Source organism: Ahaetulla prasina, chromosome 4, assembly GCF_028640845.1.
Source record: "Ahaetulla prasina isolate Xishuangbanna chromosome 4, ASM2864084v1, whole genome shotgun sequence".
In the NCBI taxonomy this organism is placed as follows: domain Eukaryota; kingdom Metazoa; phylum Chordata; class Lepidosauria; order Squamata; family Colubridae; genus Ahaetulla; species Ahaetulla prasina.
In genome coordinates, this window is record NC_080542.1 from 140,877,949 (window position 1) to 140,905,267 (window position 27,319).

At 43.3% G+C, this 27,319-nt stretch overlaps 1 protein-coding gene across 2 annotated transcripts; it reads left to right on the forward strand.

Annotated features, from left to right (window-relative positions):
- The first annotated feature begins 5,644 nt into the window (after positions 1-5,644).
- Positions 5,645-17,503, forward strand: XRCC2 (X-ray repair cross complementing 2). Of its 2 annotated transcripts, XM_058183754.1 has the most exons (4): positions 5,645-5,863; positions 14,438-14,519; positions 15,930-16,597; positions 17,060-17,503. In XM_058183754.1, exons 1-4 carry the CDS (start codon positions 5,825-5,827, stop codon positions 17,078-17,080), a joined length of 810 nt encoding a protein of 269 aa, XP_058039737.1. In that variant the 5' UTR covers positions 5,645-5,824; the 3' UTR covers positions 17,081-17,503. The 2 variants fall into 2 exon arrangements, with proteins under 2 accessions (XP_058039737.1, XP_058039736.1); XM_058183753.1 differs by lacking the exon at positions 17,060-17,503 and having other exon boundaries at positions 5,646-5,863; positions 15,930-17,043.
- Positions 17,504-27,319: the final 9,816 nt, after the last annotated feature.

Consider the following 27,319-nt stretch of genomic DNA (forward strand, 5'->3'; position numbering starts at 1 on the left):
CGGCCAATCAGAGCGGCTCTGAGTCAGAGATGCAAACCCCACATTCCGCCGAATTTCAAACCAGCCAATCAGAGCGCGAGATCGGCGGGCGACCCGCGATTGGCCAGGAAAGAAAGAGCGAAGTCAAACCGAATGACTGTTACCATAGACCACGCAGCTACCCGCATCAAGAAAAGATCTTCACAAACCCGACAATTGAAGGCGTACCGTGCCGACTGGAAGTAGACACAGGATCAGCTATCACAATCATGTCCTGGGACACTTTTGTGAAAGCCTTGCCGCACATCGCATAAGCGCAAGCTACAGAAACAACGGCTCCGGGTGCAGGATTACCAGGGCAACCGCATCCCTGTTCGAGGGACAACGACCGTCGAGGTCAAGTACGGGACATATGAAAGACCCTGCCCATCACGTTAGTCGAGGAACCTTGCCAAGCTTGCTGGGGCTAGACTGGTTCAGGCGTTGGGAATGGGGTGACTGGCGTCCACCGGAGCGGATGCAACCTGCAAACGCCCTAATGGAGGAATTCGCAGGCGTATTCGAGGACCGTTTAGGCAAGTACAAGGGACCCCTATCTCCTTCAATTTAGACCCCCAAATAGCTCCCATTAGGTTAAAGGCAAGGAGGGTCCCTTTTGCACTCAAACCTAAAATCGACAAAGAGTTAGATAAATTAGTCAGCCAGGGGATACTAGTGCCAGTTGACCATGCCAAATGGGAGACGCCAATCGTCACCCTATAAAACCAGACGGGTCCATAAGAATTTGCGCTGATTACAAGGCTACCTTGAACAAAGCATTGCAAAAGAGCGCCTACCCAGTTCCAGTAGTGCAACACTTATTGCACTCACTAGGGCACGGACAAGTTTTCGCCAAATTAGACTTGGCACAAGCGTACCAACAGCTACCCGTAGATGCTAGCACAGCTGAAGCCCAGACCATTGTAACGCACGGGTGCCTTTAAGTGCACCCGGTTACAGTTCGGGTGAGTGTGGCCCGGGCTATTCCAAAATTTGATGGAGCGGCTCCTACAAGGGTTACCGAGTCGTACCTATTTCGATGATGTGTTGGTATCAGGGAAGATTTAAGAGAACTGGGGAAGCGATTAAGGAAAGTTTTGGCCATTTTAGGTCGGCAGGATTAAAAGTCAAAGCAAGCAAGTGTCAGATAGGGGTCGAATCTGTTGAATTTTGGGCTATAGAATAGACAAAAGGATTCACCCACTGAGAGCAAAGTCAAGGCGATAAAGAGAGCCCCAGCACCCAAAAACAAGACAGAACTCCAGGCTTTCCTGGGTCTGGTAAACTTTTACGCCGTGTTTTTAAAAGACAAGGCAACCGTTGCTGAACCGCTGCATAAATTGCTTGGAAAAAACACTGCTTGGTCGTGGGGGAAGTCAGAGAATAGGGCATTTGAGGCAGTAAAAAGTTTGCTATCAAGCGATAGCCTGTTAATACAATACAACAACAGACTGCCGTTAGTATTGGTTTGTGATGCGTCCCCCTATGGAGTAGGAGCGGTACTTAGCCACAGACTCCCAAACGGCACTGAAGCCCCTATAGCGTTCTATTCACGAACAATGTCCCCGGCTGAGAGGAATTACAGCCAGCTAGATAGGGAGGCTCTCGCAATAGTGTCAGGGGTGAAAAAATTTCACGAATACGTTTTTGGGAGAGACTTTGAAATTATCACTGACCACAGACCGCTATTGGGATTACTGGCTGGCGACCGCCCAACGCCAGTGGCACTATCGCCCCGGCTGACCAGATGGACTATTTTTCTGGCCGCCTACTCTTACAAACTGCAGCATCGACCTGGAAAAGAGCTGGGGCATGCGGACGCATTGAGCAGATGCCCATTGCCCGGGGAAATCGAGGACCCTACTCCGGGCGCCCCCGTTCTACTAATTGACTCTTGGGACTCTGGCCCAGTCACATCGCAGGAAGTGGCTCGGGCCTCCTACCGGGACGTTGTTTTAAGAACTGTAATCGGTTGGGTTCAAAGGGGATGGCCCGCTGTGCCGGGCGACCGTTTTAGAGAGTTTGTAAAGAAAAGAGGGGAATTGTCTGTGCAAGGGGGGTGCCTGCTCTGGGGGGATAGGGTGGTAGTTCCAGAGAAGCTGAGAAAAAAAGTCCTGGAACTACTGCATGAGGGTCACCCAGGAATTGTAAGGATGAAGGGGCTAGCCAGGAGCTATGTTTGGTGGCCCCTAATGGACAGGGAAATCGGTGACAGGGTTGGCCGATGCCAGGTATGTCAGGAATCCAGACCACTACCACCTACGGCCCCAGTGTTGGAGTGGGAGAAACCCCAAGGTCCTTGGTCCCGCATACACATTGATTTTGCGGCCCTTCCACGGCCAAACATTTCTAATTGTGGTGGATGCATTCTCCAAATGGCTGGAGATCATCTTAATGAAATCCACAACGCGGGAGCTGTCATTGCAGCACTAAAACACCTTTTCGCCACGCACGGGCTACCGGACACCTCGTGTCCGATAACGCCCACAGTTCACCGCAGCATTATTTGAAGGGTACCTGGCCGAAGAGGGCATCCGACATGCCCTCTCAGCGCCGTTCCCCCCTGCGTCGGACGGCCTTGCTGAGCGTTTTGTTGGTGCGAAGAAGCGCTATCACGAAGCGGCCCGGCGATTGGCAGGCACAGATCGGCGCATTCCTAACCGTCCAACACAGGACCCCTGTGTGGCCACCGGCCGCAGCCCAGCCGAGCTATTAATGGGGCGGAAGCTACGGTGCCCGCTAGACCGGCTACACCCGAACTACGTGCAGGACGGGTTCAAAACAAAACCAGATAGAATCCGGGAATTAAACATAGGAGACTCAGTGTGGGCACATAATTACAGCGACGGCCCAAGCTGGAAGAGGGGGGTAGTCATAGACAAACGGGCCCCAAATCTTATCTAGTGGAAATAGACGATGGCAGAGTTTGGGCGCCACATAGATCAATTAAGAAACAGATTGAGCGATAAGGCAGAATTAGGCGAGACCAGCCCTGACTATGATTTAATTAACCCCACAGCTGACTGGAGCCGAGAACAAACAGAAAGCGTAGAACCAAACAGAGACTTATCTGAGTCAGGCGAGGTCCAGCGACACCCTCAGGTCCCTCTAGAGGACAGCAGGTCCGAGCCGGCGAATAATCCAGGGCCGGATGGCCGGGAGGAGGAGCTCAGAGGAACGAAAAGCCCCTCCGGCAAGCTCGACTCAACTCCAGAAAGTGAACTGCGCAGGTCCGGGAGAGTCAGGAGACGCCCCACGTACCTGCGGGACTACGTAGAGAAGTAATATGCAAATATTGGCAAAGTGCCTTCTGGGAGGGAAGGAGTGTAATGTATTACTGTAAGTTTTGGCGGGAGTTTTAGGCGGGAAGTATCTCGCTTCTGATTGGATACAGCCTCTGGCTGAAGTGTATATAAGGAGAGGTTTTTCTCCAGAGTTTTGCTGGGTCACACTATATTAAGAGCTGTTGTCACTAACCTGGTCTCCTGCCTCGTCAATACCCAAACATAACAGTTATAACCATTATTTCGACTTTTTTAACAGCCTTGCTGATGTCAGACACAAATATATAAATTACAGGGTTGGTAGTATTGACATGTATCTCAATGCACGTTTCATCATTGACCCCTTCCTTGCCCTTCAGCCCCGTAGCTGCTTCTGCTGACAATTGATCTGTTGTCATATCTTTGTGTTTTATTGCCTCTGCCTGATGTATGAACCACTCGGTTGACAAACAAAGAGTTTTGTTAAGATTTTTAACCTGAAAGTTACGGTTGGGCTTGCTCAACACAAATAAGAGGGGTTACTCTATGGATCACTGCACTGTGCAAACCCAGCCATGTGATTAGATGCTGTTGCAAAAGGTCAGGTAAACACTGAAAATAACGGGGGAAATAATTGGGAAACAATGCTTAATTGCAAACAAATACAGCTCATTGCTGGCTCCTAAAATACATGGTTGATTCTAACTGAAAGCAGAAATGTGTGACGCAAGAGAAATTATCAGCTTTTGGCCCAATTGCAAATAACCTTTTCAAATTTTGCAAGGCATGGTGGTAGTATATTACACTGTGGCGATGGTGGTATAGATTGTGCAGTATTTTAGAATATGGACCACTGAAGTTTAGAGTTTTCAGAGAAGGGATGAAAAAGTCAAGATGGCAACCGTGACTGCCTGTTCAAAGCCCCCCCCCCCTTTTCTACACATGTTGTAGACCTATACTCGAAAGTTTACTGGTAACCAGTACAGCTGGCCCAGCAGATATGTTGCATGGGCACACCTGGATACACCCTCAGTTGCCCACACTCTATAAACGACACTATAGGGCACCACACACCAGAACAACTAGACACAAGGACAGTTTTTTCCTGCATGCCATCACTCTGCTAAACAACTAATTCCCACAACACTGTCAAACTACTTACTGTATTACTATTATTCTTCTCATTCTTCCTATTACCTATCTCCTCCCAATTAGGACTATAACCTTGTTGCTTGTATCTCTATCAGTTATATTGTTTTGTTTCCTAGTATGATTTGATTGCTTATTTAATAATCTATGACTATCACTAAGTGTTGTATCTTATGATTCTTGATGAATATATTTTATTTTTTCTTTTATGTAGACTGAGAGCATATGCACCGAAGACAAATTCCTTGTGTGTCCAATCGCACTTAGCCAATAAAGAATTCTATTCTATAAAGAATTATAATTCTTTATAGAATTATAATTATAATTTATAATTATAATTATAATTATATATATTAATATATAATATAATATATGTTATATATAATATTATATATTATATATAATTATATAATTATATATTATTATATATTATTATATAATATTATATATTATTTTACTAGAAGAGTTCTTCACTCCTCCGAAAACAACAAAATACCTTATACCAACAGACTTGAAATCCTGGGATTAGAAAATTTACAACTCCGCTGACTTTGACATGACCTGTGTTTAACACACAAAATCATCTATTGCAATATCCTTCCTATAAAAGACTACTTCAGCTTCAATCGCAATATTACAAGAGGAAAAAATAGACTCAAGCTAAATGTCAACCACTTCAAACTTGATTGCAGAAAATATGATTTCTGTAATAGAGTTGTTAATGCTTGGAACTCATTACCTGACTCCATAGTCTCTACTCAAAATCCCAAAATCTTCAAACAAAAACTGTCTACTATTGACCTCACCCCATTCCTAAGGGGACTATAAGGGGCGTGCATAAGAGCACAAAAGTGCCTACTGTTCCTGTCCTATTGTTCCCTTCATTATATCAAATTAATATAGTTGATGCATATTTTTTTTACTTTTATATATATATATATATATAAAACGGCATATATATATATACTACAGTATATATATACACTACAGTACAGCATTTAGTGCAATATTCTTCTGCTTTATCTCTCGATCTCGTCTGGCCTGCCAAATGCAGACAACCATGAGGGGGCAGCAGAGATACACAACCCTTAGTAATAGCTCTTGGCTGCCGCCTAACAAAACTTGCAGCAAAGGAGATGACGATGAAAACAATCCCCACCCAGCGCAAAGCTCTTATGAACTGCACGGGGGCGCTAGAGAGCCGGAGCGCGCATTGCGCGTGCGCGAAAAGCAGACTTTCGTGGCCCCCGAGATCCGTCCGGCGAAGCGTCGTTGGAGAATCCGAGCGCGCGTGCTCGAATTGCAGGATGGCGCATGCGCGCTGGAGGCGTTGAGGTCCTCTGGGCAGCGACCGCTTCGTTTAGGGGCGTTTTTGCTCGCTCCCGGTCTGACCGATGGCCAGCGGGACGTCGAAATCGGAGTCCGGTGCCCAGGTGAGGCAGGTACCACCAGTTGGCCGGCTACTGCGTGGTAAGGGGAGGAGACCTGAGACCGTTTCCTGATGGAGGAGTGTCCATCAGAGGAGACGGTATACTGCTGCAGATTATGGAGGCTCCACTGTGATTCTACTGTGAAAGGTTCACCTCCTTTCGCCCTTCCTTCCTCCCTTCCTTATCCCCAGTGATCCTTTTTTTTTTTCTTGTTGCAAGGACCTAAAGCAGTTCATTGGCTTTAAATCAGCTTTCCCTATCCACTTCCTAGTTTCAATCTGGGTTTAATTGGGGATTATGGGAAATGAAGTCAGTGGAGCAACGCCGGCTGGGGAATTCTGGGAGTTGAAGTCCACACAACTTAAAAAGTTGCTAAAGTTGAGAAGTTATGCTTTTAAAAGTACAGTATCTGCCTGCAGTACAGGATGCGAAGTGCATGGAAATCACACAAAACACAGAGAACTACTTTGGAGTTGCAAAAAAAAGTGTGTGCACATTAATAAAGACAGCTGTGGAAAATTAAACAGGGTGTTTGTAAAACCTTTTGGGACAAAGTTGGCGGTCCTCCTCTCAAACAATTCAAAGAACAGAAGAAGGGGGGCATAAACTATGGTTAAAACCTTAATAATTCCATCAAGTTTGGGAGAAAAAAGTAAAACTTTTTTTTTACCATGTGTGTGACAGCAATATGTCAGCCGACTTCACTCTGCAACAGATTGATGCCAGCCGTTCAGACAAGAGGCAGGCTGTAGAACTTCAAGAAATCAACAAACTGTGGAAGTGTCCCCATTTTTTTTTCCTGCTTTGCAGCTCACAAAGTTTTTATTAAATTTTGGTGGTTCCCCCCCCCCTACAATTATTGAAACAGCTGAAAAACTATTTTATTTGACATTCCAATTTCAGCTCTTAACTTTGCACTTGAGATTATAATAGTTCTTAAAATGGTTGACAAGATTTGTTAGATTGCTTATTATCTTAATTTAATCCAGCACTCAGAGCCCCTTTTGAAATATAAAATAACCTTAATGGAAAGCAAAAATGATGTTGCTTAAAACTCTTTGCAACGAAAGTGAGATTAAAGGGTCCTAAATAGGTAGCAAGGTGGAATTTTTATCTCGCAATTTATTCAGCCGGTAGGGTTTTTAAAAAACTTGAGTGTGATCAAAAGTACAACCTTTTATGAAGATTAATATTTAATATCATTGCTTGAAACTGTGGTGACAGTGGTTGGCTTTGGCATGGCTTCTTTCTTTTTATTTCTTTCTGTTAAACTGGCTCTCCCAGGATGTTAGTGCACACAGCATGATGCTAAGTCACTGCACTTACTTTCCCTTAAAAACCAGAGAGTAAACATGAATGCAAAACACAGGTGCATTAGTGTTTAAATTATTATAATAATTTGCATCGGCAGTTAAGGACCTGCTGTTTTTGCCTGTCAAAAGTATCCAAACCCTTGTAGGGCAATTATCTAGCCCATAATAAATAGTGAGTGGAGTTCTACAATTTAGTCAGCAATAAACAGTAAGAATGACTTGCCTAGTAGTTAGAACAGCAGAAACTGAGCAATCTAAAAATTCTTTTTACCAAGGCAAACTAATTTATCAGTCATTTGATTGCAGCTACTTGTTAACTTTGTCTGCAAGTGGAAAGATCAACAAAAGCAATCTTGGTTAGTGCTTTGTAGAATACCACAAGGAAATCTATTCTAGATTGGGAAATTTAAAAAGATCTTGGAAAAAAGACAACGATGAACCATTTCTGCATTACCAAAAATAGTTTATGGATATGCAGTAAGCAAAAGCTAAGATCAGTTTAAGGACATTTTTTTAAAAAATGGCTAGTATTTCAGAGCCTCTGAATCTTACTTGATATACTGTAATAGAGGTAGTCCTTGACTTACAACAGTTAATAGAATAGAAAAACAAGAGTTGGAAGGGACCTTGGAGGTCTTCTAGTCCAACCTCCTGTTTGGGCAGGAATCCCTATACAAATGATTATACAATCTCTTCTTAAAAACTTACAATGTTGGAGCATTTACAACTTCTGGAGGCAGGTTGTTCCACTGATTAATAGATTGCCTCTCTCCTCGATTAGTTCCCACCCATTGTTTGTTGTCTTGCCCTCAGGTACTTTGGAGAAGAGCTTGACTCCCTCTTTGTGACAGCCTCTGAAATATTGGAACACTGCTGTCATGTCTCCCCCCTAATGCTTCTCTTCATTAAACTAGACATACCCAGTTCCTGCAACCGTTCTTCATATGTTTTATCCTCCAGTCCCCTGATCATCTTTGTTGCTCTTCTCTGCACTCTTTCTAGAGTCTCCACATCTTTTTTACATCGTGGCGACCAAAACTGGATGCAGGATTCCAAGTGTGGTCCTACCAAGCCATTATTAAAGTGGTATTAACACTTCACATGATCTTGATTCTAGCCCTCTGTGTTAGTTCATTTAGGAGCTAACTGTGTTGGCTCATTTAGTGACCATTCAACGGCACTGGAAAAAAGTGACTTATGACCATTTTTCACAGTTACCTTTGCAGCAGCCCCATGATCATGTGATCAAAATTCAGATGCGTGGCAACTGGTTCATTTTATAACCATTGCTGTGTCCCAAAGTTATGGGATGACTTTTTGCGATCTTCTAATGAGCAAAATCAATGGGGAAGCCAGATTCATTTAACAACTGGGGTTATTAACTTATCAACTGCAATGATGCACTTCACAACTGAGGCGAGAAGGATTGTAAAATGGGCCAAAACCCACTTAACAAATGTCTCGCTTAACAACAGAAAGTTTGGGCTCAATTATGGTCATAAGTCAAGGACTACCTGTAATGTAAATTTGGGGCCTCACATGGGCAGAGAATGCATTACGAATGAAGGCAAAATATACATGTCAGCGTTCCAAAAAAACCCCTCCTGCAGAAAAGACTCCGAAGCAAATATCTTTCAACGTTCTTTTACTAGCATAGGTAAACTGGCACAACTGGATCAAATCCGAATCTGAAGATCTGGGTTTTTCCTCAGTAAAACAGACTCCAAAACGATCACGTGCTCCAATCGCCAACCGTCCCGTCTCGAGACATCAGTCCGGCCACTCCTTCTCCAGATATAGGCTCGGCCTGACCTTGGCAGGAAGAATGTTATTATGTCTAATGGCCCCTTCTATCAAACCCTACCTCCTACTTTCCCACACATGGGGAAATGGCAGCGCGGAAGCCTCCGGCCTAGTATGGCTTGCAAAGCTGATACATGTCCCAGGATAACGTTGCAGGATCCAATTTGGGTTGGTCACTGGAACCAGAGTTTTAGCCTTCCAAGTTTGTGGACTTGTGCTGGAGCCCATCTGAACACATCCAGGATGTGCATTCTTTCACTGAGTTACTCCCTCTCTACATCCTGGCCAAACTTTTTGGAGTCAAAAGTTGAGAAGACTGATTTATTTGTTAGCTGAATTTTGTCTACCCTAAGGTTCGATATTTTCTTTTGTCAAAATTCTTCCTGTGGAAATTGAAAGCGGAAAGCTGCAGTAAAAAGTAATTACACTGTTGCTCTAAAAGTACAAAGGGTTTTCGTTACTGATCCTCCCATAGAGAAGCGAGCAGCAAACAGCCGGAACTTAATTATTTGATATTTGCTTTTTTAAAAAGTCATTACTAAAAGGAATTAAACTTTGGGAAAAATAAACCCAGCGACAAGATTATGGGTCAAAAATACTACATAGATGTATAACAACTTGTCACGTGATGCCGTTGGGAACATGTCCATTTCTGTCTTTTTGAATCTCATGAGTTTTGAAATATTAAAACAAAGCATCCCATTAAATTGAGAGACTTGTCCACCTAACACAAAAATCCATATTGCATTAGGCCCTCTTGAGTGTGTTTTCCAGGAATTTCTTGTTAAATGCCATGAACCTTGCAGTCCAAAATAAATGGGCCATTTTGTCTGCAAAGCCGTGGTGTTAGAAAAATGGATACTTAAAAATCATTTGACCTTCGGTTGCATACGTGACTGTATGCCAAATGCCTAAATATTTCCTTCATTTAGAACTGTTGTGTATCTTGCAAATCTGCAGCTTCCAGAAAGAGTTTGAGGATTAGTTATCATACACAACAAGCTACTATTTGAGCTTGGGGTTGCAATAATTTGTGTCGGATGGCTAATGGAAGATGGTGCAATTTCATCTTAAAATATTGATTCTTGGGAAAGAAAAGCCCATCGTTAGACAATCAATTTGATTAGCATCACCCCCAAAAGCCCGACAAGTTTTCAAGTATTCGAATTCTCCAGGATTTTATTTTCAGAAAGAAATGAAAGGCAAGATAAGTCCAGGAAAAAAAGAAAATAGACCATGAATTCTGCTATTCAAATTCAATCTTGTCTACATTTTACACCCTTAATATGTATCTGAAGACCCTGAAAGACCACTGGATTAGTAGCAGTCTGAAAATCCTAAAATGCTTTTCTTTTAAGCTTGTTTTGGCTCTGATGAAAGTGAACAAGTTACACTGAAATTCAGATAAATTGGAAGGATGTTTCAGTGGTACCTTGGTGCTCAACTGCTTTGAAACTCATCAAATTTGATATTCAATGCATTTTGATGTGAAAATTTTGTCCCAGGACGCATCATTTGTTTTGTACTCAGCGCACAAGCTAGAACCTGCCAGTGTTGCCTGCCTTATGACTCATTACATTACTCTTTATGGGAAAAATTGTTTTGGTACTCATCATTTTTGATACTCATCGCACCTCCCACAACCAATTAACGATGACTACCAAGGTACCACTGTATTTTAAATGCCTGCGTGTCTGGGAAAAGATAACTCACTTGGGAAATGCCCCTGCCCTCGGAACAAATTGTCGTTTACAAGTGCAGCTGAAGTTGATGGTTCCACTATTTTAGAAGTTTTGTTTACTTCTGCAGATTGTGCACTTTTCTGTTCCAAGGGAAACCGGCAGCCACGCATGCCTCTATCATTTGTGGAATTAGTTGCCTTGATTAGGAGATAATGTGGTTTTCCTTGAAAATTAGTGGGAAACTGAATGTTGCAATCAGCCTCAAGATTAAGAAGAAAAGAACACATACTGTTGTTGTCCACCAAGCAGCCTGTGGAGCTGGCAACAGAGTCGGACAGTGATGAGGTTGAGGAAGAACATGGGCCAGTCCTGGAGGCTGGGGAAAGCCCGGATGAGGGCTTTGCGTCGGAGGCAGAGATGGAGCCAGGCCATCTGGGACTCTGGAGCCTCCAGAGGCTTGACAGTAGTAAGGCAGAGGAACAGGAGGAGCCTGTTCCTAGTGCATGCATGAGAAGAGCTGCCAGAAGGCAAGAGCAGCTAAAGCAAAGAGGACGACTCGGGAGTAGGGCCAAGAGATGATTGGCCTCTCCCATAAGGCTTAAAAGACCAGCAACAGCGTTTTGGGCTCTTTGTCAGAAAACAACGTTGATAGCCTTGCTCTTTGTCTTGCTGCATTTATTTCTTGTCGGCGTTTTCTGCTTTTGAACTTTTGCCAAGAAAAGCCTTTGGCAGTTTGCCTAATTAGACCAAGGTTGGTGATAAGACTGAAGAATTGTGCTATGAAGAATTTGCTTTGATTTAATTTGGACAATGCTGAAAATGAGTTAATTCTCAGCTGTTCTAATAAAGTCTGTTTGTTTTTTTGTTTTTTGTTTTTTGTTTTTTTATAAAAAAGTTTTATTTTTACAATCTTATCAAATAATTCATCCAATGTACAGTTATATACAATTAGTCGGGCCTGCCCAGTCACCACCCCCCTTTTTAACCTTCTTCCCTCTTCTACCTTCTTTTACTTTCCAAACCTTCCTCTCCTTCTCTTATCTACCTCCTCTCCTCCCTCCACCCTACACTCTTCTCCCTCTTCTACCCCTCTTCCTTCCTCTTCTCCTCTTTCCTACCTCCTACTCTCTCTTTTTTCCCTCCCCACCGTTCTAAAATGGCAACTGGTCAGACCCGACCCTACATTAATTATATTTATACATCTTCAATAATCCCTGTACATTAACCATCACTCCATCACTAACCTCAACCCCCAATTCCTTCCCTTTACCCCCACCCCCACCCCGACTTCCCAGAACAAAATGCAGGGTATCAAAACTAACAATCATAATCTAAAATAATTCCTAAATTATAATCTCTAGTCTCTCCACGCTTATTCACACTCTCAATTCCCCTCTCCTTCAAAAATATATCTAATACAAATTATTTCCTAAATTTACTCATATGCTATTTGATATTTTTTTATCTGATACTTATTTTGAATATAATCAATCCACATTTTCCATTCTAAAATATATTTTTCTTGTGTATAGTCTTTCAAGTAAGCAGAGATTTTGCCATTTCTGCCAGATTTGATACTTTAAGAGTCCATTCTTCAATTGTAGGTAATTCTTCTTTCTTCCAATATTGAGCAATCAAAAGTCTTGCGGCTGTTATTAAGTTCAGAATCAATTTAGTCTCTATAGCTGTACAATCCATAATTATTCCTAGTAAAAAGAACTGCGGGGTAAACTTAATCTTCTTTTTCAAAATATTCTGCATGATCCACCATACTTTAATCCAAAATGCTTTAACTTTTTTGCAAGTCCACCATATATGATAATAAGTAGCATCTTCACAATCACATCTCCAGCATTTAGCCTGTACATTAGGATACATACATGACAATTTTTTGGGGTCTAAATGCCATCTATAAAACATCTTATAAAAATTTTCTCTCATATTTTGCGCTTGTGTAAATTTAACATTCCTCACCCAAATTCTGTTTGTTTTTGAACTGACTGTGTTTACTACAAGCTACTTGGGCCTGGGTCACAACACATACATTGGCAGCTGGAGCTGTCTTTATTGCTGCAGGATTTCTGGAGAATGAAATAGTGTGGTGGACTCTAATCCTGGCATCGCTGTTCACCACTGGATGTATCCCCAGGGACTGGGAGCTGACAATTATGCTTCCAGATTTAAGAGGGAATAGAGAGACAACTCTACTAACCACAGGTAGTCCTTGACTTACAACAGTTCATATAGTGATTGAAGTTACAATGGCACTTAAAAAAAATTGACATGACCATTTTTCACACTTATAACCATTTCAGCATCCCATGGTCATGTGATCAAAATCTGGGCAACTTTCTCATTTATGACAGTTGCAGTGTCCTGGGGTCATGTGACCATCTTTGGCAACTTCCGCTAAGCAAAGTTAGTGGGGGAGTCAGGTTCACTTAACAACCATGTTACTGATTTAACAATGACAGTGATTCACTTAAGACCTGTGGGAAGAGATAAAATAGGACAAAATTCACTTAGCGACAGAAATGCTGGGCTTACAACTGTGGTTGTAAGTCTGTACAGGCCAGATGTTTAACACAATCAGCAAACTTTATGCTAAGCCACTCCCAAGATAAACTTAAGGATTGGTTGCATCAGGAAGATTTGGTAGCCGGCCAGTTTTAGAGAAGGTAAAGGCACCACTGATCAGTGTTTGGTCCTACAGCTCTTTGTTAGAATATATTCAACCAACAATGTGGCATTACTATAACGTTACCATTATAGCTCTTCAGGCAGCTTCTGATTCTGTATGCAGGACCCAATTATGAGAGACTCTGGAAGCCACATTCACTTCCAACCTGATGGTATTCGAGTTCATTTCATAGTCCTTTTGCCTAAATAAACCGGGGTCCTTATGTGCCTTTGAGAACATTCTCCAATTTAGAAACTGTTTTATCTTCAAAGATTAGGAAAATATTGGAGTTTCATATCACCAAGAAGCTGGGTTAAAAAAGAAGTGCTGATGGCCTTTGTGGGCCAAGTGCTTCCTAGAAAACCTAATTTCACCATTAACAACTCAAAATAGGAAATTATGGAAAGTTTTCCCAAAAAGAAATTCTGCTTCTGGCTAAATTTTGTGTCTGGCTTAAGATCGCTGTTATTCTGGCACTTTCTGTATACCAGATCTCTCCTCAGTACAATACAGCGATGCTAGTGTTAAAGCCATTGATACTTTGATTTATTGTTAGGTTGTAGTTTGCAGTAGTAAGTCTTGTAATTGCTTGGGTAATTTTAGTAAAATGAAGAAATAAGCTAAACATTTTATAACTTGAAAGGAATGTTGATTATAATTCTTACAACCTACAACTGTTCAGTTATGGTCAGTTGACAATAATTTAAGAAGTTTTTGCCCCAAACCAGCTTTACTTACAGTTTGTGGCAGAAAAGCCCATTGTGAACAACGGGTTTGCTTAACAACCATCACAAAAAACAGGCATAAAATCAGTCAGTCACTTGGGTCAGCCGTGTCACTATGACTATAAGGGGCAGGCTCCATGACTGTCATAAGTCAAGGACTACCAGTTACAGCAAACATAATTTTCTGTGAACAGGTGTTTCTTTGATGGTTGAAGCATGTCTGGAATTTTAAAATTAATTATATACATATACAATGTAGACACTTAAGCTACTGTGAAATCACTGAATTCATATTATCTTTGTACAAAAGTCTACAAATTTAGTGCATTGACATATTTATGGTATCTAACAACTTGCCTTTTTTCCCCCCAAAGTTGATTGCACGCCTTGAAGGTCGAAGTTCTCTGAAAACTCTTGAGCCGTGCCTGTTTGCTGAGGAAGGATATCCCGTTTATGGTTTGAAAATATATATATACTTTTCCTGACAAATATGCTGCTTTGCATATTCAGCCAGTGCATATTGTTTGAAATACAGGTAGTTCTCAACTTACGACCACAATTGGGCCCAAATTTTCTGCTGCTAAGTGAGGCAGTTGTTAAGTGAGTTTTACGACCTCTCTTGCCATAGTTGTTAAGTGAATCACTGGACTTGTTTAAAAAAAAAAAAAGTTGCTAAATGAAGTTGGCTTCCCCATTGACTCTACTTGTCAAGGGTCGCAAAAGGGGATTGCGTGACCACGAGACACTGCAACTGTCATAAATATGGGTCAGTTCTCAAGTGTCTGAACTTTGATTACCTGATCGTGGGGATGCTACAGTGGTCGTAAGTGTGGAAAACGGTCGTAAATCACTTTTTTCTGTTCCATTTTAACTTCGAACAAGCACTAAATGAACTGTTGTAAGTTGAGGGCTACCTTTACTACAGATCGCTCCTCTTCCCAAAAACAAAACCTCTAACTCTAAAAATTTACACATTTCAGAAATTTGAAGAAACTCACTATGGTTATAGAACAGTGGTGGCTAACCTTTTTTTCCTCGGCTTCCAAAAGCCCGTGCGCGCCCCCACACCCATAATGCAATGTCTCCCCCGCACCCCACCCCCTGTGCATGCACGTGCAATCCCCCCCACTCTCCCCCACCCCCGCACATACATTTGTGACCCCCACACCCCATTTTGGGCCTAGCAGGCATCCCTGAAGCCTCCTGAGACCAAAAACGGGGCGTGGGGGGGGGCACATTGCATCCCCCAACCCCGCACATGCATGCACAATCCCTCACGCATGTGCGCATGTCTCCCGTATGCACGGCAGAGACCCGAATAACAGCTGGCTGGCAGGAGGTACGCGCGCATGCACGGTGGAGCTGACCTAGGGCGATGGCTTATGTGCCCACAGAGATGGCTCTATGTGCCACCTGCAGCACGTGTACCAGAGGTTCGCCATCACGGTTATAGAGTGACCATTAATCTGTTTTATTGTACATTGTTATGTCAGCTGATAGTTTCCAGTAAGCTTTAAAATGTTCAATTTTATCTGTCTGTTTTTAATAAGAACACTGGAGATTAGGTAACGATTTGGGAAGCTCTTTGCTCTAGAACATACAAATGTACTAGTTTGCTCCTCCAACAAAGGTTTTATCTCCTTGCTTATAGTGCCACTTACTCCTGGTTAATTCCTGTAAAACCAGGAAGTGTAAAGTAATTATGCTGGATTTGGAGTTGTCTAATAATCAGAAGGTTCCATATGTTTTTACTTGGGATTATATGTGAAGTGTGTAGATTCAAAGGGGGACAAAAAAACAACACCAATTATTTGGAAAAAGACAGAGGTATTGTAGGTGACCACATTTCTCTTCACCGCTCCACAGGAGACGTCATCGAATTCCACGGTCCGGAAGGGATAGGAAAAACAGAAATGCTCTATCATCTGATCGCTCGCTGCATTCTTCCAAAATCAAGAGGTGGTTTGGAAATTAGCGTGGTTTTTATCGATACGGACTTCCATTTCGATATGCTGCGTTTAATCACACTCCTGGAATGCAGGATGTCGTATCGAGGCACCGAAGCCACCATGAAGCACTATCTGGAGAGATTCTTCCTTATTAATTGCCACAGCAGCTTTCAGCTGCTGCTTAGTCTTCACTCTCTGGAAACCATGTTTTTGTCCCATCCTTCCCTTTCCCTCTTGATCATAGACAGCATGTCGGCTTTTTATTGGATAGACCGGGCCAACGGAGGAGAAAACCTGAGCTTACAGGAAGCGAACCTAAAAAGATGCGTGCAGGTTCTCCAAAAGCTTGTTAAGGACCATCCCTTGGTGTTGTTTGCCACGACTCAGGCGCTTATGCAGAAGTCACCGAACTTCGGGGAAAGCTCAGAAAAAACTGAGTGTGATGCAGGTTCAGATTACCGCCCTTTTCTTTGTAAACCGTGGCGACAGCTTGTCACCCACCGGATCTTCTTCTCCAGGCACCCCCATCCAGATGGCAGCCAAGGATTTTTAATAACTACGTGTCACCTTCAGAACGACTGCGTGGTAAAACGTTCCTTCTGCATTACAGAACAAGGGGTTGAGTTTTAAAAGCCCAGGTTAATTTTAAAGGCACGTGTTTTTTTTTAAAACAGTTTTTACAATTTTGTACTCACTTTATCTAAAATTTAATTTTAGAAAGCCTGCCAATCAGCTTTGGGCTAATACTCAGATGTATATGGGCAAATTGATTAAGCATATTAAAAAAGTTAAGTTCTGAAATCTAATAAAAGTGGTTACTTCTTATTTTCAAGCACAGAAACAGAAGTTTTGACCTGGGCTGAGTGCTGAGGTTGGCTTGATTTTTTTTTCCCTTAGAAAAAATGCATTTGTTGACTTGCATGTATAGTAAGTCATACTATAGTATAGTATACTTTAGTAAGTCATACTAAACTGAATTTAATAGGAAAAATACTAATTTATTTTTCCCAATCCACTGAATAGTTTGCTTTTATCTGTTTTTTCCAGATTTCCTGGAAACTGTTCTGACTTATTTCAAGGGTCTTCATTCCCATCCAGGGTTGTGAAGTCTTGGGGTCAGCCAGGGAAGTAGCTTTGGGAAACTCTCATTGGCCTTTTATTCAAATTGTAGCTTGAAATATGGAAAGCCATGGATTCAGCGGCAGAACAAACAAGAAGGAACCTGATGCATCTGTAGTCAATGTGTCATATGTCAAAAGTTTGAGAAAACAAGATTTGTTCAAATAAAAAAATGGACTACAACTCTGAGCACTAGCAAAAACAATATTGCATCTGTACAGTAGATATTACTGGTAATTTTATCGCCCTTTGATTATTTCAGTGCTTTGTAAAATACATTTTATTATTGACAAGTTCAAGATATATGGAAGGCTAAAAAGAAATTCTTAAACATACATTATAGGTAAAATCCATATATTCCTCGACTTTTCACTAATGTATAATTGTCACACTTGCCACTTTTGAATAAAGTTACTTCTATATGCCATGTTACACTCTTCACAACAATCCTGAAAAATGATCCACGTTGCAGATGGAGGAACAATTTGCCAACCTGCCTGAAGAGGAAATTATAGTATTATAATTGTCTGAATGCATATGTTTCTTCTCCTGGGCATCCCCTATACATATACATGAGTCTGTAGAGATAGATAGATGATGGGTGGGTGGGTGGCTGGGTGGATGGATGGATGGATGGATAGATAGATAGATAGATAGATAGATAGATAGATAGATAGATAGATAGATAGATAGATAGATAGATAGATAGATAGATAATGTGCCATTATTTGTCATTTGGATGAATGCAGTCTGGATGTGTTGATCTATATTACCATACCATACCATATACCATACCATACCTAGATAAATTTTCTCCATGATAATCTATCCCTAGCCTATTCTTTCAGGACTTCCAACAGGGCACTCATAGGGCACCATAGGCGGTGGTGAGGCCCCTCCTCAAGAAGCCTTCCCTGGACCCGGCTGTTTTAGGTAATTATCGTCCGGTCTCCAACCTTCGCTTTGCGGCGAAGGTTGTAGAGAGTATGGTGGCATATCAGTTTCCCTTACACCTGGATGAAACTGTCTATCTAGACCCGTTCCAGTCCGGTTTCCGGCCCGGCTACAGCACGGAGACGGCTTTGGTCGCGTTGGTGGATGATCTCTGGAGGGCCAGGGATAGGGGTTGCTCCTCTGCCCTGGTCCTATTAGACCTCTCAGCGGCTTTCGATACCATTGACCATGGTATCCTGCTGCGCCGGTTAGAGGGATTGGGAGTGGGAGGCACCGTTTATCGGTGGTTCTCCTCCTATCTCTCCGACCGGTCACAGACGGTGTTGACGGGAGGGCAGAGGTCGGCCCCGAGGCGCCTCACTTGTGGAGTGCCGCAGGGGTCGATCCTCTCACCCCTTCTGTTCAACATCTACATGAAGCCGCTGGGTGAGATCATCAGTGGTTTCGGTGTGAGGTACCAGCTGTACGCGGATGACACCCAGCTGTACTTTTCCACACCGGACCACCCCAACGAAGCTCTTGAAGTGCTGTCCCGGTGTCTGGAGGCCGTACGGGTCTGGATGGGGAGAAACAGGCTCAAGCTCAATCCCTCCAAGACAGAGTGGCTGTGGATGCCGGCATCCCGGTACAGTCAGCTAAATCCGCGGCTGACCGTCGGTGGCGAGTCATTGGCCCCGATGGAGAGGGTGCGCAACTTAGGCGTCCTCCTGGATGAACGGCTGTCTTTAGAAGATCATTTGACGGCCATCTCCAGGAGAGCGTTCTACCAGGTTCGCCTGGTGCGCCAGTTGCGCCCCTTTCTGGACCGGGATGCCCTATGCACGGTCACTCACGCACTCGTGACGTCTCGCCTGGATTACTGCAATGCTCTCTACATGGGGCTCCCCTTGAAGGGCATCCGGAGGCTGCAGTTAGTCCAGAATGCGGCTGCGCGGGTGATAGAGGGAGCCCTCGTGGCTCCGCATGACACCAACCCTGCGCAGACTGCACTGGCTACCTGTGGCCTTCCGGGTGCGCTTCAAGGTTTTGGTGACCATCTTCAAAGCGCTCCATGGCATAGGGCCGGGTTACTTACGGGACCGCCTACTGCTACCGAATACCTCTCACCGACCCGTGCGCTCTCATAGAGAGGGACTCCTCAGGGTGCCGTCAGCGAGGCAATGTCGTCTGGCGACACCCAGGGGAAGGGCCTTCTCTGTGGGGGCTCCCACCCTCTGGAACGAACTACCCCCAGGACTTCGTCAGCTTCCGGACCTTCGGACCTTCCGCCGCAAGCTTAAAACATACTTATTTATCTGCGCAGGACTGAGTTAGGTTTTAAATTTACGGGTTTTAAATTGGGTTTTATTTTTATATATTTTTTAGTTATTGGGCTTTTAGAATAAGTTTTTTAATTGTTTTTATGCTGTATTTATGTGTTTTTAAGTGCCTGTTAACCGCCCTGAGTCCCTCGGGAGATAGGGCGGTATACAAATATGATTAAATAAATAAATAATAAATAAATAAACTTAATCCACCTTGTTCCTGATGGATATTAGAGTCTTCAGCAAGAGAGCTGGATCACTGCATAATGTGTGCAGAATAAGATAACATTGTTCCTTGAGTGAGAATTCTGGGTTGGTATCTTTGACGATGCATTATTTTGTTGGCTATCGGTGTTATTCTAGGTCTTCTCTAACAGAAAAATTCTAAATCCTATCCTGCTTCTTCAAAGTCCAACTTCCAAAGAATGTCCCAGGTGATACATAGCTCGGACTGCTCTGATCTTTGCAGGTATCCGTGCATCGGGGCATTTGAATATCTTTTCCAAGGCCTTCATGGCTGCTCCACCCAATGCTAGTCTGCAGCTATTTCTTGACTGTTGCAAGGCAAAGCTACTCACCTCTCTTTAATATCTTCATTGTCCATTCTAAATTAGAATAGAATAGAATTAGAATGGAATAGAATAGAATAGAATAGAATAGAAATAGAAATAGAAATAGAATAGAATAGAATAGAATAGAATAGAATAGAATAGAATAGAATAGAATAGAATAGAATAGAATAGAATTTTTTATTGGCCAAGTGTGATTAGACACACAAGGAATTTGTCTTGGTGCATATGCTCTCTGTACAGAAAAGAAAAGATACATTCATCAAGAATTCTAAGGTACAATACTTAATGATAGTCATAGGGTACAAATAAGCAATCAGGTTGTTCTACTTGAGGTCATTAGTTTGGTCTTTATTGAATTTTGGTCTCATTTTTTTCACCATACCTACAGATTAATGTACAGTATTTATAGATGGCAGGAAGCCATTAGAGGCAGGTTTCATCAGCCTTTTGACATTTTGAAGGCCTGATATGAGAAAGGGGTTACTAGGTAAATCAGAAAACGTCTACAATGGGTGCTTCCGTTTACAAAATATCAGAATGGTGCAGTCAAACTTTCCAGGATACTCATCATTCACTCCCAGAATACTCTCTCTCCTGCCCACCCACCCCCATTCCAGGGGTGTGTTTGTAAACAGTGGCTGTGCACTATTTGTATTTATTAAGGAAGCCTGAGCAACCTATGTGGAATCCAAGAGTTGATAAATCTGGAAAGGGCACTGGATAATCTTTATAATTACAGGGTGGGTGGGTAGGTAGATGGGAGGGAGGAGTTCAGGATGCTAATTCTTACAGGTGATTTTGTGTGCTAGTTGAAATGGGGCATCTCAGTTGTGATTGACCATTTTCCAAAGGGGTTTTAAATGAACCCCGGTAAACAAACTCTACCTACGCGAAAGCCCATTTATAACCCAAAACAAACTTGCCCTTTCGTTCTATTCTTTTGTCCTCTTTCTTGTTTTTACATCATCATTACTCAGTGCTCCAGTAAATTCATTGGCCAAGTATGAAAATAAGTGCACAAAGGCAATTCCCACTATTAATTCCTCCATTCCAGCCTTTTCTTCAAAATGCTTTTTTAAAAGCTCTGCAGCCCCTTTTACAGGTCAAGGTTTCTGCCTGGGCTTATATGAGATGCGTTGGGTTGCATTTTCTGTTGCTTTTACATCTGTGGTAAATTGCCTGTTACCTTGAATTTAAATTAACCATTCAACAAAATTGACAGACAGGGCTATTGCAAAGTGGATAGGAGGGTAGAAATTCACTATTTCAGATTTAGTTATAGCATATGTTTACAGCCGGGCATCATTAATTACAATAAGAAAAGCTATTGGACAGACCTTAAAATGAATTAGTAAGTTTGCCTATGGATGTTCTGATTCAGAATAAGAAAGTGGATGGGGGCTTCCAGAAAAATGTCTTTGTTTTTTCTTTGCTCACTTCCTTAATAAACTTTTTAAAGTACCTGCATTTTGGCCATTAGCTATGGCCAAAATGCATTAGTTACTTGAGCCTAATGTCTTGGTCTTGCAACATCTAGAGAGAATGAATTTGTTCTAGTGGTGAAGGCACTAGACTAGAAACTAGGAGGGCATGATTTCTAGTCCCACCTTAGCCATGAAAGGCAACTATGTGACTTTGGGCCAATCATCAAGGGATATGAGTTCTAGTACTGCCTTAGACATGAAAACTGGCTGGGTGACTTTGGACCAATCACCTGGAGATGGTGCAATGTAATCCCATTTTAGGCAAGAAGCTAGCTAGGTGACTGGGCCAATCACTCTCAGTCCAACCCACCTTACAGGGTTGTCATTGTGAGGGAAAAAATAGAAGAAGGCGTATTAGATATGTTCACTGCCTTGAGTTATATAAAATAATAAAGGCAGGCAAAATAAGGGCAGGATTAAAAGCATCTAATGAATAGGTTTCTCCCGAGGTTCTGGATTCGAGTCACTTTTGTTCAAGTCGCTTTTGAGAGTTTGGTTGTGAAAAAAACCCAGCCATCCACCACCCCACCTCACATCACCCTCCTTGGCTATTGGGGCAGGTCATTTAGTGCAGGTGTCTCCAACCTTAGCAACTTTAAGCCTGGAGGACCAACACCCAGAATACCCCAGCCAGATAAGCTGGCTGGGGAATTCTGGGAGTTGAAGTCCACCAGGCTTAAAGTTGCCAAGGTTGGGGACCCCTGGTTTAGTAGACAAAGCACTTTGGGACAGACAGCTTCATTGCTTCCCAGGGAATCCAACTTGGCTTTCTGTGCAGCGGCACTCAAGATCCTGGCAAGGCTCATTTTTTCACTGAGTATCTTCCTTTCCTCCGAAGCTGTTTTGATCTGGCTCCTTTGGTCTCCTTCCCTAACCGATGGGCCACTGGTGCACTGGGCCACTTGCTTTTCTGGATTGAGGCCCGGCGTTTGAGTAGGAAGCAAAGGCAGATCGAGAGGGGGGGAGAGAGAGGAAGAGAGAAAGAGAGAGAGAGAGAGAGAGACTGCCCTGCCTGTTCCTGTGTATTCCTAAAGCAGATCTTGATGCAGCTGTGACTCCCAGGGCCACCTCTGGAAAGAAAGGGCAGCTTATTGCCCATCTTCTCCAATCCCTGTCAGGACCTCCACATCCTGAAGCCAGGATTAGAGGCTGCACAAAGCTCTTTGATGGCTCTCAGTGGGCTTCCTTGTGCTGCATCCAGCTGCATTCGCATGCTGTTTCCCCCCCACCCTGTTCTTCCTTCAATATTTTTTCCAGTTGACTTAATGATTACAGTTCATGGACCAAGGCTGAAGGCAAAGCACCAATAGATGGCCTGGGCATTATGCTGTGTGCGGAAAAAGACGGAAGCGCTCTTGCCATGCAATGACATCACCTGGAACATGATTGGCCAGCTTTGGGTTGAAAATAGGGGTTGGCCTGGGGCCTCAGGGGTTTTGCCGCGGCTTCCATGATACAGAACAGAGACGGGGCCTGTCTCCTGCCAGCTTGCTCTGCTGCCAATGTCCTGGCAGAGCCTGAGACGTTGAGAAAAACAGAACAGTCCTTTGGCTTGTGCTGAGAGGCGATGAGAGAAGAAGAATACAAAGTCCTTTCAGAGTCCCAGCTTGGACTGAAAGTGGGAACAAGCAAATGAAAAACACTCCAATAAACAGCTATGCACATTTGGATCCCAAGGAGCTCATAAACAAGTTGGATCCTCCTCCTGAGGAGGATGAACGCAAGCAAAAAGAGCTTGTGGTTGATCTCTCGGGGACAAGGGATTAAGCGCCAGGCAAGCCTTACAAGAGGTTTTATTTAACGATGCACTAACTAACCAACCATTCAGCTGATTGTTTGTAGAACTGCCACACAGAGCAATGTGATTCGCCAACTTCTGGCAAGGAATACATGGGAACAGAGGGACTGCAGGAGTTATCAGGAACACACACTTCAAATCTCAGTTCATTCATTAAATTAACCCTAAACTCATGATCGCAAAGATAACGTGGGCCTACATTTAAACAAACTAGGGTTTCCTTGCATTGGCATGAATGGAACTACAACCAGGAACTTTGCTAAAGTTAAAGAGTTTCTCAGGGCTACTATCATTAGACTGAAAATGTCTATAGTGACCAGACGTCCCGCTTTTTAATAATTTGTCCCGCATCCCGCAGCAATTCCAAAAAGTCCCGATTTTTTTTTGTTTCACTCCCATTCTGAAAATGGGAGGCGGCAACGTAAGAGGAGGAGGCGGAGAAGGGGGAGTGGCAGAGAAGGCGCGAGAGGGAGGGCAGACGCCACTTGACTTCACCCGAGAGGAAGAGAAGAGCGGAGAGGAGAGCCGAGGAGAGCCGAGCCTGTCTGGAAGAGCGGAGAAGCAGCAGCCGCTCCTCCTCCTTCAGGCAGGTGGCAAGATTCAGTGCGCATGCGCAGCCCCCCCATCCCCGCCCCCGGTCAATGGTGTCCCGCTTTGCCATCACTGAAATCTGGTCACTTTACAAATGTCCCAATGACCACTAGGGGGAAACAAACAAATCTGGAGAAAATAATTCTGTGGACCTCTAGGGCCTATATCCAGTAGCCTTGCTAACCACTCCAACTACTGGTGAATCTCCAAATTCATCAGCAGAGAAATTTCTCACTGATTGGGAATTCTGGAGCTGGAAAGGACTGGGTGTAAAAGAATCTAAGCTGACCTTAAGAAAGTATGACCAAACTCTCTTTAAAGAGGGACTTGGATAAGAGATTGACTGCGGAATTCTGGGAGTTGAAGTCCACCTGTCTTAACGTTGCCAAGGTTGAGAAACACACAATTATACAATCCAGAGCTTGAAGGAAGAATGAGAAAGAAACTCAATTTAAACTCTGTCTTGATTTTGTTTACTACAAGATGGGACAGGAGGAAATTTGTAATAACAGAATTTCAAGATTCTGTTACTACACCTTATAACCGTGTTGACGAACCTATTGTGTGCCAGAAGCAGCATGCAGAACCGGGACGTGCGGCCTCGCTGACTCCTCTTCCGTGTTCCTGTGCACACATCCACGCCAGGCAGCTGGCCTTCGCACGTGAGAGAGTGCTGAAACCCAGAAGAGCAGTATTCCATCGCGCATGTGTGCACCAGCATCCGAACTTCCAGTTTCTGTCACGCGCATGCGTGACGGCCAGCTGTTCATCGGGTGTGCCTCTGTGCCAGAAACTGGAAATATGGGTACCGGCGCATGCATGCGCGACGGAATGCTGCTCTTCCAGGTTTTGGCACTCCCCCACGCACGAAGGCCAGCGAGTTGTGCATCCAGGCAGGATGGTTTTGCGTGCCATTTCTGGCACCCAGGTCAGCGCGCGGTGACATAAAAGGTTAGCCATCACTGCCCTATAACAATAGGAGTCCTGAAGGATCTGTTTCTAGATCAGTGTTATTTCAAAGGATTGTTCCCCAGGCTGGCTAGGCCAGTATAAGCTAGGAACATCTCTCTGCAATTTCCTAGTCTAACTCTCCAGATATTTTTATTTATTTAAAATATTTATTGATTGATTTATTTATAAATTTTATATTGCTGCCTGCTTGTACATGGTGACACAAGGCGGCTTACAGGGATATATTTTTCAGAGAAATTATAATAATTCTTACAAGTGCACCTAAAGTCTGTTATGGTCTGCCAGCAGCCTGCGAAGCTGGCAAAAGAATCGGAAAATGATGAGGCTGAGGAAGAACATGGGCCAGTCCTGGAGGCTGGGGAAGGCCCAGATGAGGGCTCTGCGTCAGAGGCAGAGATGGCACCAGGGCCATCAGGAAGTGAGTTGCGGACTCCAGAGCCTCCAGAACCTGACAGTAGTGAGGGAGAGGAACAGGAGGAGCCTGTTCCTAATGCATGCATGAGAAGAGCTGCCAAAAGGCAAGAGCAGCTCAAGCAGAGAGGACAACTCAGGAGAAGGGCCAAGAGATGATTGGCCCTGCCCATAAGGCTTAAAAGACCAGCAACAGCATTTTGGGCTCTGTCGGAAAACAACGTTGAAAGCCTTGCTCCTTGTCTTGCTGCATTTATTTCTTGTCGGCGTCTTCTGCTTTTGAACTTTTGCCAAGAAAAGCCTTTGGCAGTTTGCCTAATTAGACCAAAGTTGGTGAAGAATTTGATTTGATTTAGTTTGGACAATGCTGAGAAGGAGTTAATTCTCAGCTTTTCTAATAAAGTCTGTTTGCTTTTGAACTGATTGCGTTTACTACTACCTACTTGGACCTGGGTCACAACAAAGTCATGATTTTTAACAGCTAATATACTCAGAGAGTTATATTTTTTCTGTGATCCTAGCTGTCCCAGAAAATCAAAAGTATTTGAGACATTGCATAGATAGTATAATTGTATGTAATATACAAGATATCCATAGCTCTCCTCCTATGGCATCAACGTTGGAAGGGGGGGCTATGCCAATTTCCCAGGCTAGGATCAATACTAACTGGGAAATTCTGAGAGTAATCCACATATCTTAAGGCTACTGAAATTGAGAAAAACTACAGTATTGTATAATAATAGAATATTGAAAGCCGATTTTGGCTAGCTCAGCCACAGTTGTGTCAGACGCCGTGAGAAGAAAAAAGCCAACTTGGTTTTCTTTCCGATAGTGACTTCGTTTATTGGGTCTGCTACAAACCGGTTCTCGGTAAAAGTCGAGGTCTCTCTGTACAAAGTCAGCGCTGAGAACTTCTGCCTCTCAGCCCCTTTTAAACATCCTGTGCTGCTCATGCCCCGCCCCATGGCTGAACTGCTCCGTTGATTGGACACCCGGCTGCTCTCTCCCTCCTCGTCTGACAGTCTCAGCTGCCACGTCATCTGCTAAATCCCGGAACTAAAGCAGCTGTTCCTAACGCCCAGCCCTCATCTCCCTCTATCCCAGCCGCCAGTGTGCTGATTCCTTTCCCATGCTTGCCAAACGCAGATCCTTGCAGTCCTCCAACAAGTCCTTGATAGATCATCCCTTTGGATCTTTGATTAGGGACTGCTCTCATGATCCGTATCCCTGTAGCGTCATGTGTCGAGCCAGAGCTGACTCGACAGCCGATCTATGTTTCATTCTGTGGCCTCTTGTACAATGAAAATCAAGACAGGGTTATTGTGGGATTTTTTTTTCAAGTTCCAGGCTATATAATTGCTTCTTTACCTACATCCTTAATGATTCCGTCATCTCTAGATTTCTTTATAGATGTTTCCTTTTCTCTCAGTCCGCAAAGTCAAAAAAAATGCAAGAAGGTGACCAGAACTATGCAACCAAGACCTGTTCCAATATGTATTGAATCTTGGATGAATGTAAAAAAAAAATGGAGTACAGCTTTGATTGCACAGTGATCATTATGATCACCTTGAGCTTTTAAACACCACCCTCCACCTGCACTTCATACTTTTGTTTTCTAGCAAGGAAAATGCAACCAATAGACTCTATTCTAAGTTCCTTCATGGAAGAATAGAGACATCAGTTGTACCCTAATTTTTTGTTGTTGTAGTTAAGGTTGTATGTATGTTTCTGTTTTGTTTCATTTTGTTAGTTTGTTTTGACTGTTTCATATTTTCTTTTCTATAATAAAACAATATTTTTTTAAAAATAGAGCAAGGGTGAAATGTAAAATTTGTTACTACTGGTTCTGTGGCTATGGCTTGGGGGGGTAATGTGACTGGGTGGGCGGGGCCAACTTTTTGGGGTTTTTTTACTTTTAAAAGCATTTTTTCTACAATCTCTTTGGCTGAAGAGGCTGTAAAAAATGCTTTTAAAAGCCTCTGATGATCAGGCAACTCAGCTGGGATCACCAGAGGAGCCTTTTAAAAGCATTTTTACAGCCTCTTCGGCTGAAGAGGTTGTAGAAAAAATGCTTTTAAAGTGTTCTGACAATCTGAGCTGAG